Source organism: Harpia harpyja, chromosome 1 (assembly GCF_026419915.1).
Source record: "Harpia harpyja isolate bHarHar1 chromosome 1, bHarHar1 primary haplotype, whole genome shotgun sequence".
Taxonomy (NCBI): Eukaryota; Metazoa; Chordata; class Aves; order Accipitriformes; family Accipitridae; genus Harpia; species Harpia harpyja.
The window spans coordinates 16,000,036-16,018,930 of record NC_068940.1 but is presented as its reverse complement, the minus strand read 5'-3'; the positions used below and the strand labels follow the sequence as shown (position 1 = coordinate 16,018,930).

The 18,895-nt window shown below is 38.9% G+C and overlaps 1 protein-coding gene across 1 annotated transcript in view; it reads right to left on the bottom strand.

Moving 5' to 3' along the window:
• The window catches only part of PIGN (phosphatidylinositol glycan anchor biosynthesis class N), a 112,534-nt gene that overhangs the window by 77,270 nt on the left and 16,369 nt on the right, over window positions 1-18,895 (bottom strand). The window contains exons 3-7 of the mRNA XM_052780809.1: window positions 14,407-14,528; window positions 13,171-13,269; window positions 8,259-8,365; window positions 1,500-1,624; window positions 131-261 (exon numbers count right to left, since the gene is read on the bottom strand). Of these exons, the coding sequence (XP_052636769.1) occupies window positions 131-261; window positions 1,500-1,624; window positions 8,259-8,365; window positions 13,171-13,269; window positions 14,407-14,528 (584 nt within the window). The remainder of the gene's footprint in view (window positions 1-130; window positions 262-1,499; window positions 1,625-8,258; window positions 8,366-13,170; window positions 13,270-14,406; window positions 14,529-18,895) is intronic.

Below are 18,895 nucleotides of genomic sequence, written 5' to 3'. Positions count from 1 at the left end.
AACACTCAGGATATCAAATCAAAGCAGGGGCTCCAAAGCTTCTAATGGGACAGAGCTCTAATTGCACTCCAGATAAACCTAAAATTGCACACCCATAAACTCACCTGACTCAACATTTAAAAAGACTCACCCCAATCTGTCATTCCATGGTCAGAAGTTAAAATAAATGCAGTTTTTCCATCATTTCCATAGAAACTGTCAATCATTGAAGCAATTTCTTTTACACCCTCGTCAACTATTTTAATATTCTCCTTGTACTCCCTAGAAAAATAAGAAAAAATGTTGTTAGATTCAAGGTGGCTCTCACACTTGGTATAAAGCAAGTTATCCATGGTCATAATGCCCAGTCCTTTGATTATAGACAGCTTTATCCTCTACAGAACCTCAAGCTAACAAAAGGCATCCTAGATGTAAAATCTCTCCTCTTCTAAGTCTTATGTGAGATACTAAATTATCACAGCACAGTTTGAAGGTTCCTGAAACCACAGTCTCAAATGGATGTTTGTTTATATTTCAAATCTGACCTGTCCTTGATTGAAGACTATAATTTAATCACCCACAACTATCTGGCAAGTTAGGGAGAATGCCAAAACTAAGGAATTCTGGAAAACTCCAGAACTGAATTGTAAATTTCAAAAATTACTTTAAGCCAGTAACTAAATAGCAAAGAAAGATCTCACCATACAGGGACTGTTTTGAGATGATTCACAGATCAGCACAGGTCCCAGACTTTTGTGAAATAGAGGCTAAACCAAAAATTTGTATGTTTTTGGAAAAAGTGACAACAATTAACTTTCAGCCAACTAATTTTCTATTTGCTGCTGTTGCTAAAGTCAGTTTTAAAACTCTATCTCCCCAAAATCATAACAAAAAACATGAGACATACAGCAAGTATGAACTTTGGAATGATGTAGGAAATCAGAGCAAGGATTTTGAAAGTATGCAAGGATCAAGACATAATATCCTACATTCAAAGCATGTGATGAAAAGCAAGTTCTCAAATAACACACTACAAGATGAATTGGTGATGAGTACTGTTAGTCTAAACTCTTCTCTTTGTTCAAGTGTCCTAAGGAAAGCTAAGACATAATGCTGGAATTTGCAGCCGTTATTCCTGAGCTTACTGTTGCCTATAAATTCAACCATACCATTTCAGTCATGGGGAATCTGAGAACTGTTTCCATTTTATATTTAAAACTGCAATTTCCTACATATCCTCTAGATTTTGTGTTGACTATAATGAAGACAATCTGCTAAAAATCAGACTTGAGTACAGGAGTATAACCAGGCACACTGTATATAGCAAAAATCTGTCACTTCTACAGAGGACACCTTCAAAACAAAAAACCTCAGAATGTAAGTAATCACGGTGACATATATAACTTATTGTAGAAACCCTCAAGACTACAAGTCTTGTTTGAGGCTTGATAAATAGCACTGTTAAAGTTACTGTATGCCTTTAAAACTAATAGGAAAGATATGCTTAATCTCTCACTTACCTTGAGTTTGGCCGATGAGCATGTCCATTTGTGTCTATGCCTAGCAAATGCAGGAACAGAACCACCTTCTCTTCATTCAGTGCAGAGAACAATGTTTGATTACTTCTGGAAGAATTAAAGAAGCTCTGTATGGAATAAGCCATTAAGATATTAATCTGAGTACAATGGAAAAAGATGATAGGCAGCCTACTAAAACTAAAATGCAGCTGTTTTCATGTCAAAATACTAGTAGTTATTAGAGTTACAAAAGAAAAATTAATTACTTCCCAATTTACTTCTTGGAGGATAACTACCATCAGTATAGTCAGTCCAAAGTTTCAGATTATCTAAGGCAACACTCTTCAAGTTGAGGGGTCTTTTTTGTTGGGTTTTTTTGTGTGTTTTGGTTTTTTGGTTTGGTTTGGGTTTGAGTTTCTTTAGGCAGAAATACCAGATAACTGCATATCATCCTGTCCTGGTTTTGGCTGGGATAGAGTTAATTGTCTTTCTAGTAGCTGGTATAGTGGTATGTCTTGGATTCAGTATGAGAAGAATGTTGATAACACACTGATGTTTTCAGTTATTGCTAAGTAGTGTTTATACTAGGTCAAGAATTTTTCAGCTCCTCACACCCAGCCAGCAAGAAGGCTGGAGGGGCACAAGAAGTTGGGAGGGGACACAGCCAGGGCAGCTGACCCAAACTGGCCAAAGTGGTATTCCAGACCATGTGACATCATGTCCAGTATATAAACTGGGGGCAGTTGGCCTGGGGGGCAGATCGCTGCTTGGGACCTAACTGGCCGTTGGTCGGTGAGTGGTGAGCAATTGCATTGTACATCACTTGTTTTATATATTCCAATTCTTTTATTATTATTATTATTGTAATTTTATTGTTATTATTATCATTATTAGTTTCTTCTTTTCTATTCTATGAAACTGCCCTTATTTCAACCCATGAGTTTTACTTCCCCCCCCCCCCTCCAATTCTCTCCCCTATCCCACTGGGTGGGGGGGAAGTGAGTGAGAGGCTGCATGGTGCTTAGTTGCTGGCTGAGGTAAAACCACAGCACATCCCTTCTTTGCCTCCTGTATAATCACAACAATGAACCATTCCTGAGCACCACTTACAGCTTTACATTTCCATTGATTTATCGATTTCAAGCTGGAAGAAAAGGTCTCAAATACTCATGCTTTGGAAGCAGGTTCTGCAGGACTGAGATACTAAGCTACAACTTGTTTGCAGAAACTAAATTAAAACAGAACAAAACAAGATATGTTTTGCAAATACATGAACTACAGAACATACATCTGCCTTGCACATGTCCTACTTAAGCATCCCTGAGGCAGATGCCAGGGGGATTTTCCCCTCAGACTGAATGAGTCTTGACATGGCTATTCTGTGTTAGACCAGCAATATTACAGCAATGCAAAATGCAGGCAGACAGCTATTCCAACATGATCTCCTTAGTAACTGCACTGCCCAAGGAAACAAAGTCGAGTAGGGTTTTAGTTCAAAGACCATCCAGAGAACCTTTCAGTACACTAATATAAAGGAAAATGTCTTCGAATTTCACACAAGAGTCCAGGGAAAATGCTGGCAGAGCCAGTGAACCATTTCTGCCACCAAAGGACATATCAGTCTACCAGACACCTGCGACAGCAGCAGAGCTCTTAAAAACTAAAGCTCACACCTTGTGTAAATGAAAGTCACTGTACCCAGACGAAGACCAAACTGGCATCAAGAGTATCATAGTAAGCCATGTCAGGAAACCATGGCAGTACGCAGTTCCACCTTTTTTTCCTCCCTGAATATACACAAGCCGCATGGACTAGTATTTGCACACTCTCGACTTCAGCTCTTGGTCATGATTTTCTTTGGATAAAGTCCAGAGATATTTTAAATAAAGATACAAGAACAAAATCCAATCACATTCAATAGCAATATAATTATTTTTATGGAGATTTCCATTTCCCACACAGGTACATCCACCTGCACATATTTGACCACAGGCTGAAGAAGCCTTCCAGAGCACACCAGTAATTTGCAGGATACAGTATAATTCTGTTTTCTTATTTTTAATTAAATAAAAGGAAACAACACATCAAAACAGACAAACAGGAAACTCCCAAAATCAAACCCTAACTTGTAGATCAATATTAGGAGGCAGGTATTTTTATCACGGACTGATTAAGTGAAAGAAACCATTGTGAGGAAGGCAAGGCCTGAGCTTCTCCTCTCCCACCAGATGAGTTCCCCATGATGTACCAAAACCATCCCACTCCCCCAGCCCCAGCCACCTTGTAACCCAGAGCAGCAGCAGCCACAAGAGCTTGCCCAACCTCTGGCTAGTTAAGAATGAGACAACAAAAGGAAGACGAGCGTAACCTAAGATGTGGCATCTTTTCCCAGAGCAAATAGCAAACTTTATCCCATGGAACATTTTTTAAAATGGTTTAATGAAAAAAAAAAAAAAGGAAATTCACCACAAAGAGTTATCTTAGGCTGATAAAGGTGGTGAGCTGGTAAGCAGGACACCAAACAGTAGAGGCAAAAACCACTTCACCTTGTTCTGGAGGTTGCTGAACTATTTGCCCAGCACTATCCTTGTATCTCCTTGTAGCCTGCTAAAGGCCTCTTCTTTTTGGTACTCAGTATTCACAACACTTGAGACCTACCACTACTTAACACTAGTTTCCAAGCCACCATTATACATTAACTGTATCTTTCTGTCTAAATTTATTTGTTTCCCTTTCATTTGCTGTATTCAGTAATATTACCTCTCTTGTATATGAATGCCACCAAGAAGTTTCAGGGACAGGAGTAAACAACAAAGAGGCTGAGAGAACTCAGTTTCTACAGTCTCAAGAAAAAGCAGCTAAGGAGAGATCTCACTGCTGTCTACAACTATCTACTGCAAGAGTGAAAAGAAGATTGAGCCAGACTGCTCAGAGGGCCTTGGTGATGGGACAAGGAAAAACTCACAACTTGAAATGTGGGAAATTCCAGTAAGATAAAGAGACTTTCAAAAATTAGTTTTTAAACCACAACTGTAGCCAGATATTGGAACAGGTCCTCAAGAGGTTGTTGAATTTCTGCCCTTGAAGGTGCTCAAAACTTGACTGGGCAAGACCTGAGCAGCCTGCTCTAACAGGACCTCCTTCATGCAGGGAGTTGGACTCAGTAAGCACTACAGCCTTCTTCCAGCCTTCTTCTTCTATGATTCTGGCAACTTTTCTATGGTTTTCTGGCAACTAACAACAAATAATGCCCTGGCTACAACTCGTATGCAATTTAGTAAGATCAGCAATAAGTTTCCCATTAAAACATTCACAGTAAACTGTAAAGGTAATTATAATGTAATACTAATTGAAATATTACAAGAGAAGTTTGGTTACAACTATGTGAAATCTTTTAGTATCATCTCCCTCCTGGGATGGGAGAAAGCAAAGAAGAAAAAAAGACTACCTAGAAGGCCTAGCAAATACATGATTGACTGATGTCTGAGCAAAATATGGACTCCTTAGATGTTTAACATAAGTTGTTGGGGACCGTTTGTTCCCCCAAGACAGAGCCCTCCATGGAAGCACGATCCTTTAATAGAACTGATAAACTGTTGCTAACTGCATGGATATACAGGGAGAAAGAGACCAAAGAAACTTTCTCCTTTCACAAAGCTCCTTCATACATAAATCCAGGACAACTTAAATTGGTTGATTAAAGCTATGCACGCTGATTTGTGCTGATGTGAGAGTTTAAATACTTATGCCAGTTTTTAGATGTAAAATAAACATACAAAGGCAGGATAAACATATATATGCCAGGTTTATATCAGTTGAGCAAGCTCATGCACAAGACTCTACGCATATTTAAAATAAATCACTCAACCATTGTACTGCTAGCTAGAGCAGAGCTATCTGTATTGAAATCAACATCAGGTCATGGCACTGTCTGCAGAGCTTCAAAGTTTAACATCATTCAGTTCTGGACTCCGGCCCACCCTCTGCACAGAAGGGACAAGTCTGAGGGCTTGGTCTGGACTTCTTCCAGCAGAAAGGGGCAAGGAAGAATGAACTATTGTGTTCAAAATGAGAAAAGAAAAACAAAAAAAGAAACATTTGCCATCTGCACCTATGTGTTCATTTAAGTCAGAAGACATCAACTGAATATCTTGAGCATATCCTACCCTGTGGTCATAATAAATTGTGGTTAGACCATTACTGGGACTCATCTCTAAGACTGTTTGAGTTCCTGGAATTTTAATTATTTTACCCTAAAAAAAAGTTCAATCTTATAAAACTGTTCTTCACAAAATACTTAAAAAATCAGAAATGCAGTAAAAAGACCTTTTTTTTTTTTTCCTGTTAACCTAGACTCCCAGTATTTTGCTCCCTAATTTTTCGTTAGCACAGACTCAAATTATGATCTAGGTAAAGGTTATTTATGTGAGAATCATTGAGCCACATCCCACTAAATTACACTCAGTCCCTTAACTATTCTGAAGGCTTCAAAAAAAAAAACCCAACCAAAAAAACTGCCAAAACAAACCACCCCAAAACCCAGAAAAAACTCAATCAACTCCATACCCATCTGGATCTCCAAGCCACTCCCAAGCTATTATCACAGATTAAAATTACTGACTTTTAACCCACCTGCAGATAAAAACCCTACCCAATCTAGTCTATACTCAATTTTCTCTGTCCCAAGAAAGGGCTAGGATCACCTTGTACCACAAGCAGACATGATGGGAACTATCAAGTATCATACTTTTTTTCTTCCACTCATGATTTAAGCATTTTGCTTCTGATCCATTCAAATAAAAACGAGTCAGAATTTCACATCTCCTCACCAATTGAGTTATCATTAGTGCTTTTTAAGAGAACAAGCAATTTCAGGGTGCCAGCACTAGTAGCCCAAACATTAGCTAGCCATTCTCCATTTTATCCCCATCTTTTTTGGGGCAGAGGAAGCCACAAGTGGCCCTCGTGATGATTGGGACCTGCTGACTACACAGTAGAGAGAGAGTACACGTTAGTGTCTTTTACTTCCTAAAGAGGCAGAAATCCAGGGACCACCTTGCCCACCAGAGTTAAACGATATGTTGTTAAATATTTGAGATAAAACTCCAAGGAGGAAAAAAAATGTAGGCAAAGCAGAATTTAGATTTCAGCAAATTGTCATTGTTACTTATACATAATCTCACCAGCATAGCTGAGAGTTGTTCGAGTTATAATAGCAGAGTGACCTCAGTTTCAGTCAGCCTCAAGTTTCACGCTTCTGAAACAATCACTGATGTGTAACTGAAGAGATGATAAATGGAATGAGTGTTTCACACCAGCCAATCAAGTGCTATCCATTCACAGTATGAAATTTAGATGGGCGAAATAAGTCTTTAAAATAACGGTGCTGGTTCCAAGGAAAAAGTCATCAGTAATGACATATATATTAAACATATCATTATAGTTTGAAAGAAGAAATGCCATTAGGTGTTTTGAAGCAAAAGAAAGGTAGTACCACCCTCACATACCTGCGCAGCTCCAAATGACAGCAGGGTACAACTTTAAGACAACAGCTATTCAAGTGTAATTGACAGCCTAATTTGATTTGTATTATTCATATGCATTGCAAAATGCAAGCTGGCACAAGTGCACATTCAGGGAGAGCATAGCAGTTAGAAAAAACATCTTTTCACCTGCAAACTCAGAAAATCACTTCCTTTGAAAATTAGCAGACTATAATGAACTTTTCCACCCTACATCACTATTTAAAGCACACCCACCCTTAGCTTCCTAATATAGATGCTGCTTTGGTTTATTAATTTATTTAGTTTTATTTTTTGTTTGATTTAATTTATGCTGGTTAGCTAATGTTAATGCATACAGCCCAGAGATCTTGTGGGAAAAGTTTTATTAAGTCTTAAACTCCATTAACATTGTTATGAGATCCAGAAAGTAACTCACCTAATTGCTCCACTGATACAGATATTTATACACCAATACCCACTATTAGCATTTCTTAATCCAGGACAGGTGAAGTAGCATGGAATAACATGAATATAGGAATTAAGGAACAATCAGAAACTATGTGCCTTGGACTATTAATACAGTGACAGCAGCACAGAAAACAGTCATGAACCTGCACTGACCCAAGTCAGCTGAGCAGAGCACCATGTGAAAAAGTTACACCGCTTCAGAGCCTAAACTGCCTCTGCCCCCCTCCACTTCCCCCCTCCCAAACTAACCGTGACTCCACCAGCAGCCACAGCATAGCATGAACCACAGTAGGTAGTCAGGAGCCAGCTACGTGCATCAGAACAAGCCACACTGTATAATTACAGTGGGTACAAGCCTGACAAAAATTAAGTCAATAATATTGTCCACTTCTTTCTCATAATGAAGACTTACCATTTCTGCCACACCATAATACTTGTTATAAAACCCTTAACTAATCACATTCAAGATTTTAAAGGGTCTCTAGTACACTAAGGTGGGTTTCAGATTATACATAAATTTAAGACAAAGAAAAGCCGAGAACATTTTTAAAGGGTACTTCTATTAGTGTTAGGTTTTTTATTAGCATTGAATGACAAATACTTCCGCTAAGCTTCCATTACGCTCATCATGATAATCGATTCAAGTAATTTTTACTTATGACCCCAAGTGACAGGTCTCTCAAAGGTTTCTTACTTTCTAGTTCTATGATAAAGTTAACATGTTCTATGATAAAGTTAACATCCAGCTGTGCTTTTTATATACAGATAACACAAAAAGATCTCTGCTCACCTTAACATGATCAAAAACCCACGTGTCAAGCTTGGCTGCATCTTGTGCTCCAAAGTCTTCACTTTCTGCTGCGTAACAAAATGTATAAACATGATCTCCAGTAGCACCTGCAAAAACAATATAGATGGAATAGGAGACAGAGAAAAGTTTTCTTCCTCTTCTCATAGTAAAAAATGCATGAATATTAATGCATAGGAGTAGAAACCTATCAAGAGTGACAAACCTGAGAGAAGTCAAATAAGTCTTCTCCTTATTTTAAACTTTCCCATAATTTATGTTTTTTCAAAGCCTGGATACCATTTCAACTCATTAGCTTATCAGCACCTCAGAGGAATGAGGAACAATGTTATCCAGTATGCTCAGGTGAGGAAATAAAGTACGGAAAAGCAGTTAGGAATAGGACAAATGCCAGCTAAAGCAAATTAAACAGAATTTAGTTTTGAAACAAGGAAGTTCACTGAGAAACTTCTAACAGAGGAAGCTACACATTAAGAGCCTTGTTTGAACACACATGGTTTGGGGCGGGGGGGGGGGAATGTTTAAGGAAAGTATACTTAGCTTTTGGTTGTTGAACTGAATTATACAAGACAATGCCCTATCAATGAAGCCTTTTACACAGGAAAACATCATATATCACATATAAGGAAGGCAACAGGAGGGATGTAACTTAGTTACTGTACAACATCAATTCTAGGAGGCAATGCAGTATCGAAAGCCAAGTGGGCGACTTTAGAAAGATAATATTCAAAGTCTGCATCTTTAAAACCTGGGTTAAAAATACAAAAAGGGAGAACTACTGGACTATGTTCAAGCATAAAATACAACATGAGGGCCACTGATGCGAAAACACAGCATCTGGACAAGGCAATTTCATTCTGTACTCACTGTCAAGAAAGCAAAGCAGAGAGGAGGGGAAAAAAGATGAAGACCTGGAAGAAAGTAAACTTCTGAAGTCCTGGAAAGATCTGAAGTTAGGCGGGGTTTAATGAAATAATTCAGTCAATGGCTGAGCCATTACCGCTCGGGGATGCTATTACTACTGTGACTACATAAACTCCCAGAGGGGAAAATGTTCTTCAATCAGTTGATGGCCAGAGAGAATATAACTCATTTGCTGGATGTCACGATTATATAATGCAGTTTTGTAAGCTTCCAGGCTTGTGAATGAACTAACACCCCCGTACAAGGGAGCTGTTTAACCAAGATTATGTCCAAACCCACACATGGGATACAGGTTTTTCAGGCCAGGAAGATGAAAGCTGGCACAGATTTTCTGGTGCAGCTCCCCCCTGCCCCCCAGGAGACATTACTACTACTTATAACCCAGAACACTTGCTGCAGTTCTCACAGTCTGAAAGAAAAGGAAGAAAATACTCCCAGGCATTAAAAAGTGAATTCAGGAGTTCTAACTGGTGGATAAATGAGTTCAAAAGAAGAAATAAGGCCTGGCCATCACTGTCAGGATGACTGATGGTCTAAGGAGGGGGGAGTACTGTTTTTCTGCAGTGCCACAGGAAACCTGAGAAGACCTGTCTTTGAGAGGTGCCACACCAAAGCAGCCAAACGAAAGCACGCAGTTTGCAGACTGGGCAAAGGAACGCATCTACTACTTACCCATTGCTAATTTCTACCAGAGCAAAAAAAACCATCCCACCCAACTCTGCATTGCTTTAAAGAGAAACAGTGGCAAAACAAAGCCATACTAGGAAAGGTTTGGAGTGCCTGCATAGCTTAGAAAATAATTGACTTTTTTTTTTTTAATAAGAAACCCTACTATGCAAAATGTTACAAAATATTATTTTATTTCTGTTGCTTGAGAGTTGGCAAGCAACAATGTGCCCAATACTTTCTTTAAGTCTGGGGATGAGGAAGCAAAGATGGGATAGCAAAGTAGGAAGAATCCAGGGATGAAAACATCCTTTAGGAGTGAGCACAGAGCTCTACTGGGTTTTGTGCTGCCTTTACACGAAGGGAAGTAACTGAAGGTGCCAGCAACTCCCACACCAGACACCAGGTATTCCTATTGCAGGCTTGCCTGGTACATCATCTTGTCCTCAACATCAGTATTCAAATATTAGGATCAAGGATCAAGTTATCACCCTCTTACAATAAGATTTACATCCTGTGTAAAGCAAAGCTCTCATTCTGCTAGCAGGGCAGGTACTGCGTCTGACAAGCCTTTCATGGGTCAGAGCCCAGACCAGCAGGAGACTTTTGCTAGCTAATTTTGCATGCACAAAAGAGGGGAAAAAAGAATGAAGGCACAAGGACAGTCAGACACTGAGCTGACAGAGTGTGGGCATCAGAGAGCTGTCAAACACAGCCAGGTGAGGAAAGTGAGAAATTCTGCATTTTTCTTGGCACACTGTAGCAACAAGGAACTAGAAGAGCAGATTGAGAGGTCTGTCTGTCCAGAATAACCCTGACAAAGGTTTGTCCCGGTTGTCCCCATGGTTTTGACGATACCCTTCTTCATACTAAAGCTAAACAATAACCCTAGCCTTGCTGCTAGTTTCCAAGAGAGAGAAAGGGAACCTGTGGAACAAATGGCAATCTGGGTGCAAAGGACTAGTATCTACTTCCCTTAACAGAAGCAACAGCCTCAGCTCCTTTTTCAGCATGGCATTTAATACACTGGATTATACTCCAGCCTAGGCCCCTGACAAAATAGAACAGGACCGGACTGTTGAAGTCAAACATCAAATTCTGGCAAGTGTAGAAGAAATACTCAAAATTTTAAGGGGCATTCTGGAAATAAAATAGGCATTTTCAAAGTACATTATTTTCAGATAATTTCAAGGTCAATCTAAAAATATCGTGGAAAATAAGGTTAAAATTAGCACACTGAATTTGTGTAGCTTAAGTAAATGTAACTATTAGAAACTAACACCTTTTAATCCTGCTTAAGATGCAAGTAAACTGGACACCAGTTGCAAAGGCACTTTGGACATTTTCTCAGACTAAAATACTAATCATACAGTCATTGAGACAAATTTAGATTTCACGCATATCTATTCTGATATTGAAAGAGATCTGTGAGCATTTTATTTACCTTCTCTATAGAATCCTCAACCATTTCATTGAAAATTTTTTTTTTTTATGATAGAAAAAGGACCTGAAGAACATAGATAATGACAGGAAACAAAGGATTTTTCTCTCCTTCCCAAAACCCAGCAGGTGTTATATACTCATTATGCATCATTCAATGAAAGCAGTGAAACAGTTAATAAAATTCTGAACATTCTGGCATGATAAAAATACACACAAGTAGAGTCCTGTGATGTCACTGATTTGCAACATAGAAAGAGGGAGTGAAAGTAAGCTGTGCTCCCCTATCTCCTTTTTGGCTTTTTTGTAAAAGTAGAGTTAAAGAACAAACACTTGATTCTATTCCCTTCTGTATTATAAAACTTCTCCTCTTTGGAAACTCTGTATTATAAAATCCTTTCTGTATTATAAAACTTCTCCTCTTTGGAAGAAGGGGAAATACCTTTTTCTACTAAAAGAAGTTAATCTACCTTTCTATCATGAGAAACTGTAATTCATTTTCCCATACAGCATCTACTTCTCAGATACAGTGCTGCACTAAACCCTTCTCAATTTTGAGGGGTTTCCCTCCCCCTGCAAAAGAAAGCTCCATTGTTGAGGTCACTCAAAACAAGCCATATTGAGAGACACAGCAACAGTATGGTAATTACTCCAGATAACATCAAAGCTGCTTCCAAGTCCTCTGCTTATCTTCGTACTCAAACAAAACTAATAGAAGGATAGGGTCTGGGAAATTCTTGAATTCCCCGAATATTTTTCCAAGAACGTATCTCCAAAAAATTTAAATAATCTGTGCCAGGGCAGTGTACTACCTTTCCCCTCTCCCCAGCCACCATCACAATATTCCCAAACACAAGCTGTAATCTGAGGTCATGGGAAATTATCAGGAGATATTTTTACAGCTTACCATAAACTTATGAGGATCAAGCAAAGAACAGGAAAGAGGCGCATGTGTGTGGAATATCAGAATGAGAGGGGGAAGACACTGGAGTTCAGAAGAAGTTCAAGAATCACCATGAGAAATATGATGTACACTTTTTCTAAACCAATATTAGATTCCACTCCTATCCTGCCTATTGTAATTTTCTGATTTGTCAATGCCAATACTTAGAAGAGAACAGCAGCATATGCCCCTAGCCTGTCCCTTTTTCACTTCAGTCTGGTTTACTCTGAGATTATGGGAAAGGGTGTATATGCCCTCATTCTTCCAAGAACAAAATGGAATTAAACTTGGAGATCCTTTAAACGTTTGAAGTGTTGCTCAGCAATCTCTGCATGCTCAAAGACCAATTGCACCGGGCTGACAAGACTTTAACACACTGCATGCTGTGGGGAAAAGACCTCAGCTTTAGGAATAGTACCAGGCTGTTCCTACTTGCATATAGTTCTTCCCTTTACACATTATTGTTCTGAAGTAGAAGAAGGATAACCCACAATAAGCTACTTATCCAGGTCAGACACTCAAAAAGCATGGCTGCAGTTCTATCACCAGACTCACTGGGAGCTGCATGCAGAGGAATAAAAACCCCAGCTGCAGGCTTGCAAACAGCTTTGAACCTCAAACAAAGAAAAAATATTAGGTTCTTTTAACTAAGGCTGTGTTTCCTTTAGTACGCTGATAGAATTAAGGCCTAAGAATTAAGTAAGGCCTACTTAAATGGATGAGTAATAAATAGGGATATCCTCTTTAAAAGCTTGCTTCTTTTTCTCCACCCAGTTTTGAGTTCACAAACTAGAAATCAGGTATACACAAATATACAAACTGGAAATACTTCATTCACCTTCTTCTCTAACTCAAAAAATTGTGTCTCTATTTTACTACCTGATAACTATGTGTTAAAGATTCACAAAATTTAAGCCTTACCTTTTGCAAACATTGGCAAAATATCTGGGCTTCCCCAGCTCCAAGTATATTTACTTTCATTGAAAATGGAGTCAAATTCCACTGGATTCTCCTTCCATCCTGTTAAACAAACATACCTGGATTTAAATGGAGTTGCCAGATCTCATTGACTGCTAAGATTGATAGTCCGTGTGAAATGTTTTGGGTTTTTTTTCTTTTTTTTTTTTTTTTTTTTTAAAGTTTCCCTTATATTATTTCACAATGAACTCCACTTTGTGAGTCTTGGTTTCACTTCCATTTCAACCTCTATTTGCAATTAGTCCCCCATTCATTAAGAAGTGAGCTGAAAACCTAAGCCAATCTCATTATGCAGGGATTCAAACAGACAAAACACACAGCTGGTTTACCTTCTAAACAGCTAAAATTCTCCTGAATTCTAAATCCCCTGTTGTCTGAACTCAGCTTTTGGCATTTTCGGCAATAAATTACACACTCATATAACATATTTCCAGCAGTCCTGTTCTACCTCATCACAGTAAAACCTTCAAGATGTTCTGTTTCCATGACAAGGCAGCTGACAGAAATATAGAGATGCTCATAACAGCAATTCCTGCATTTGTAGCAGATGTCAGAAGGAAGAACCTTTTGATTAGGAATATGGACAAGAGCAAGTAATTCCTCTTACCTCCCCTGTCCAAAACCAACACACAACATTACAAGTGTTCAGGCCTGGAAGCCTGGGGGAAAGCAGAGGACCACACAAAAGATCAAGTCAGTAATGTGAAGGCTTGTTCCACATTTTTAACCACAAAGCATGCACTAACAGCTAGCTCTGGACAAAACATATAGTTGCGGTCTTCACTTTATCTTGCTACTGGTTCTCCAACTCAGCCTAGCAATGGTTCAGCTAAGACACTGCAGTTCACTTCTTATTTGCAGCATCTACTTAGCCATCTCCCATTACATCCCAAATGATAATTAAAAACTCGTTACATGAAGAGGTCACGCGATAAAATACTTCTGCTTTTAGACTCAGGGTGCTAAATTTTACCATGTTACAAAATAGCTTTCATAAGTTAATATTTTCATACCTATCAATATTAAGAGTGGAAAATCCATCCAAAATTATTCTTTTCCATATAATCTTGGTACACAAACCACTATGCAGGTATTTATCAATAATCATCTAGAAGTGCAGCACATCACTGAAACACCTTATTTTGCAGGACAGTGTTCAAAGCTTTAGGACCAGCATACCTTTAGCAACTGCACTGACATCTTCATAAAATCCAGCTATAAGTGCAACGTGCCCTGGCCTGGATTCTGTTGGGACCCGGGTGTGAGAGATTCCCCAGCTGCCATTATTCTCTAGAATACTCCTGAAAACAGGATACAAGGCAGTTAATGCTTATGACTTCTTTAAAGTACAATGAATTGCAGATAAAAAGAGTGACAGGTAGATGTGAGGCAGGAAATGCAAAAAAAAAAAACCCCCAGACTAAAAGCAGATTTTCACTACCGCCTGCTGTGCAGCAAAACAAGCAGAACATTAACCTGCAAATAGTTCTATATTATAACACCCCACAGGGAACATTACTATTGTGGCCCATCAGGACTGCAAACAGATGAGTTTAGCTGATGTTCTAATACGCTTAGAATTAACGTACTATTTTTTCTGCTGCTTTCTGCTATAGCTTACTTTTTTTTCCCCCCCTAACAGATCGTTTCTGCCTGGTGTTACTTTTCTTTGTTCTTTCCATTTAGCTTGAAAGTGTCTAGTTCAATCTTCTCTTACTCATTAAATATGCTCAATTATAATTAGTTCTTGTGACCATGTCTGCCTTCATCTGTGCTGAATATTGGAGGCCAGCATCAAGTGAATTTAAAAACCATGTAAATAGAAGGTGCAAATCATTTCAGCAGCATGGAGAAAATTTAAGTAAACCTTGTATCTTTTGCAATGACACTGAAGTAAAGGAGAATACCTTCTCATCACATATACAGAAATACATAAATTGTCTAGGGATTATGCACATACAATAGTCAGATAAAAAGCAAAGAAAATAGAGGACAAAGCCCAGGTGTAAGAAACAGCCTCATAAACTACTCTTGTCTGCTGAGGATATGAACAGCTGGAGCCTGTCGGAGAGCAAGCAGTGAACATTACCATATGCTGTTTTCTTGTCTCCATCTTCTGGAAGAAGAAAAAGATTCACTGCCCACTGTCACAGCAAGGGGAGAAAGAACGCAAAACACACCAGGACATACCTTATACTAACTTGTAGGAAAAAAGCAGCAGAATCTTCTGAACAAATTCAAAGCAGTTTTTAAGAGTCAAATCTATCAGAAAATTGTATTTTTGTTGTTCATGATATAAGCTACAAAACTTGCTATATTTTTTTTCGGATGTGTTTTAGCCCAAGTAGATTCTAAGTTCATGATTTGTAACTTTATTTTTATCAGAGATTTTACACAACTGTTAATTACAAGATCTGTACACTCTGCTCTAAATCTATTTCTCACTAATGAAATAAGAATCAAAACACAACTTAAAATTTCAGGCTCCACTCTAAGCTTGCAGGATTCACAGTTTGCTTGTTGGGGTTTTTTTAATTCATCTTAGACCTCACATTCTCAGGCCTATTTGAAAGCTCACAAGACTATTTGGAAGAGCCCAAATATCACAGTGAAAATTGTAAAAGGTGATATAGCATTCTAACATGTTATTCCTAGCTCTCATTTCAGCTATGGTTTAAGACAAGTTGTACTAAAAAAAGTACTAATTTGAAAAAAGGATTTAAGTATTAGTTAAAGTGGTTTCTAATTTATTCTCACTGGAGACTCCAATCAAAATGCATTGCACTAGCATTAGTGGAAGATTTAAGACAAAAATAAAACACTTTTGGCCCTCCTCACACTTGTCACAACAGGTAGGAAATTCTTTTAATTAGAATGTGATTTCTATTGAGTTGGAAAGTAATCCTTTACCTTTGCTTTTGTGGGGCTGTATCATAGGATCTGAAGTCAACAATAACACATACCAGGCAGAAAAAAAAATATAGCCAAATACTGTCATTTACCTGATCAAAATACATTGAGCTATTTTGAATGATTTCAAAGCCTTTTACTCAGAAGAACCATGTAAAAAAAAAAATTTCCTTGACAGTATAAACATTAGCTACCCATAATAACAATGATGAATATGATATAGTAATACTGCTGAAACATGACAGGCAAGGAAGAAAACATCTTCTCCAAAATCACCACCACCACCACAGCAATTCAGACCACCTACCGTCCCTCACAGCTATCACAACACTGCTGAAAAACAGATTTTTTTCAAGAATATTTGTAAGAGAAAAGACTAGGTACTGGGCGTATATCAGCCAGCAATCTGCTCTAAGCCTAATGGATATTTATTATTAATTTTATGTACCTACTAAAACTTTGCTTCTATTTATAGCACATTGCTACAAGAATGGTTCTTGCTCATTTAAAAATAATCTTTCCTCGTTAACAACACAGTAGCGGCCAAAGCGCTCCACCTGGATGATACAAGTAATCTGGCTGTTACATTGACTGCTACTATAAAGTGGATAAGGGACTGAACACTTGGCACTTAGGAATGAATGTGCAAAAAAGTGAACTTTATATTAAATTACATATACTTTGGGTTAACATTATTGAAAAAGGAAAGCTTAGACAGCAGTAACTTTACAGAATAAAAAAGGAAACACTTCCGGCAACGAACATCTGATCTTGTCGACCTGTTTACAAGGTTAACTTACAGAAGGTGTGTAGCTCAAAGGTTTGGTGACAAAACGCTGAGCCTCTTGCTTTGAAATTGTAGCAGTATATATATATTTTGGGTTTGTGTGGCAGGGTTTTGGTAGCAGGGGAGGGGCTGCAAGGACGGCTCCTGGAGGGACCCCACGCTGGAGCAGGGGAAGAGCGAGGAGTCCTTCCCCTGAGGAGGAAGGAGCGGCAGAGACGACGTGTGATGAACTGACCCCAACCCACATTCCCGAGAAAACCGGGAGTGGCATGGAGCCAGGAAGGAAGGGGGCAGGGGGTGTTTTAAGATTTGGTTTTACTTCTCACTATCTTTGTTTTGATTTGATTGGTAGCAAATTAAACTGATTTTGTTTCTTCCCCAAGCTGAGCCTGTCTTTTACCCGTGACCATAAGTGGGGAGTGATCCCTCCCTGTCCTTGTCTCGACCCACGAGCATTTCTTTATATTTTCTCCCCCTCATCCCACTGGGGCCAGTGGGGAGGAGTGAGCAAGCGGCTTCATGGTGCTTTGTTACTGGTTGGGCTTAAACCACGACAATGTAATACAGCTGAAGATAGGCCCTGGACTGCCTAGCCCTACGCCTTTCAAAAGGCATGACATGCCACATGTTTTCTCTTTTCATCATTTCTCACATACACATGGTCACACACATGTGTATTTATATGCAGATTGATAGACAACGAGGGAGATGGCATTTCAATCCTCTACTGGCATTTTATTCCACTCAGTGACCTACCAGCACCTTTGCTTGTTACAAGGCAGTTCTTCCCTTCCATTCAGCCACATACTTTCAGCACAGGTGACAACGTTTTTACTTCTATAGATTTTGAAATAGAAAGTCTGTAACTCCACAAACAAGGTAAAGCAGAGACAGCAAAAGCGGAAGCTGCCCCAACTGGACAAGCTAATACATGGTTTAACTTTTTATTTCCAGATAGGCGTGATAATGCTGAAGGGCAAAAATATCCATTATAACTCTTTCCTAGCCACTACCCATCACTGCCCCTAGAGATGGGGCCACTACGGCATTCACACCTTGTTGATGGTGCAAAAGACCAACAGTTTTACTGCTAGAAGAAGAAACTGCTCTGGAGGAAGCGTGAAGTCCACTGCTAAAAGACGACATGGAAAACTCACACTGATGTGACAGACATCAGCCACTGGCAGACAGCACCTTACAAAAACACAACAGGAAAAGCAGGTACAAGTAATCCTATATAGACTGGCAAATGCTGTAGCAAGGGCTTCTCAGATTTCTATAGCAGATGCAAATACCCTAACAGCTTCAGATGATTGATAATTCACGCTTGCTCTGATATTCAAGCCAGACCAGTGCTATTACACAAAAGTAGACTTATTTAAGACCGTCTACTTTTTTTAGACTAAGAAATTATTTGTCTTATGATAAAATAATTATCTTGATACAAGGAAACAGGGAAGGTTGGTGAAAATTAGTTTTAAGCACTCAAGGATATGACTTTTAACACTTTTTTGGCAGGACTAGTTTTTCACAATCTTAAACCAAATCATTCCATTAAACAGACACACACTAGAGAGCACAAGAGAGGCAGCAGGGTCACGCATGCAGGAAGGGTGGAACAAATAGGAAGTGGCAGCCTGCTGTTAGATCCATTCAGGCCATCTTTTTTAATCACTCCTTAAAAAGCTTCATCAGTAGCTTCAAATTAGAAGACAAGCACATTAGTGAACTGCTAGTCCTAAACTGAACATCCAGGAAGCAGTTTAAATTAACGACTCTGTTAGGCTTCAGAATTGATACCATGCTGATGTGAATGGAGGAAGTTCACACTCCTGTCTGTTACTGGCTAGCTGTAGTTTTCAGAGGACAATATTGACTCAATTTCCTCTGTTCATGGTTTAGCAGCTTTACTGACAACAAGGGACACCAACTCAAATTCATGCATTTCTGCAAGGCTTGTTACTTCAAAGG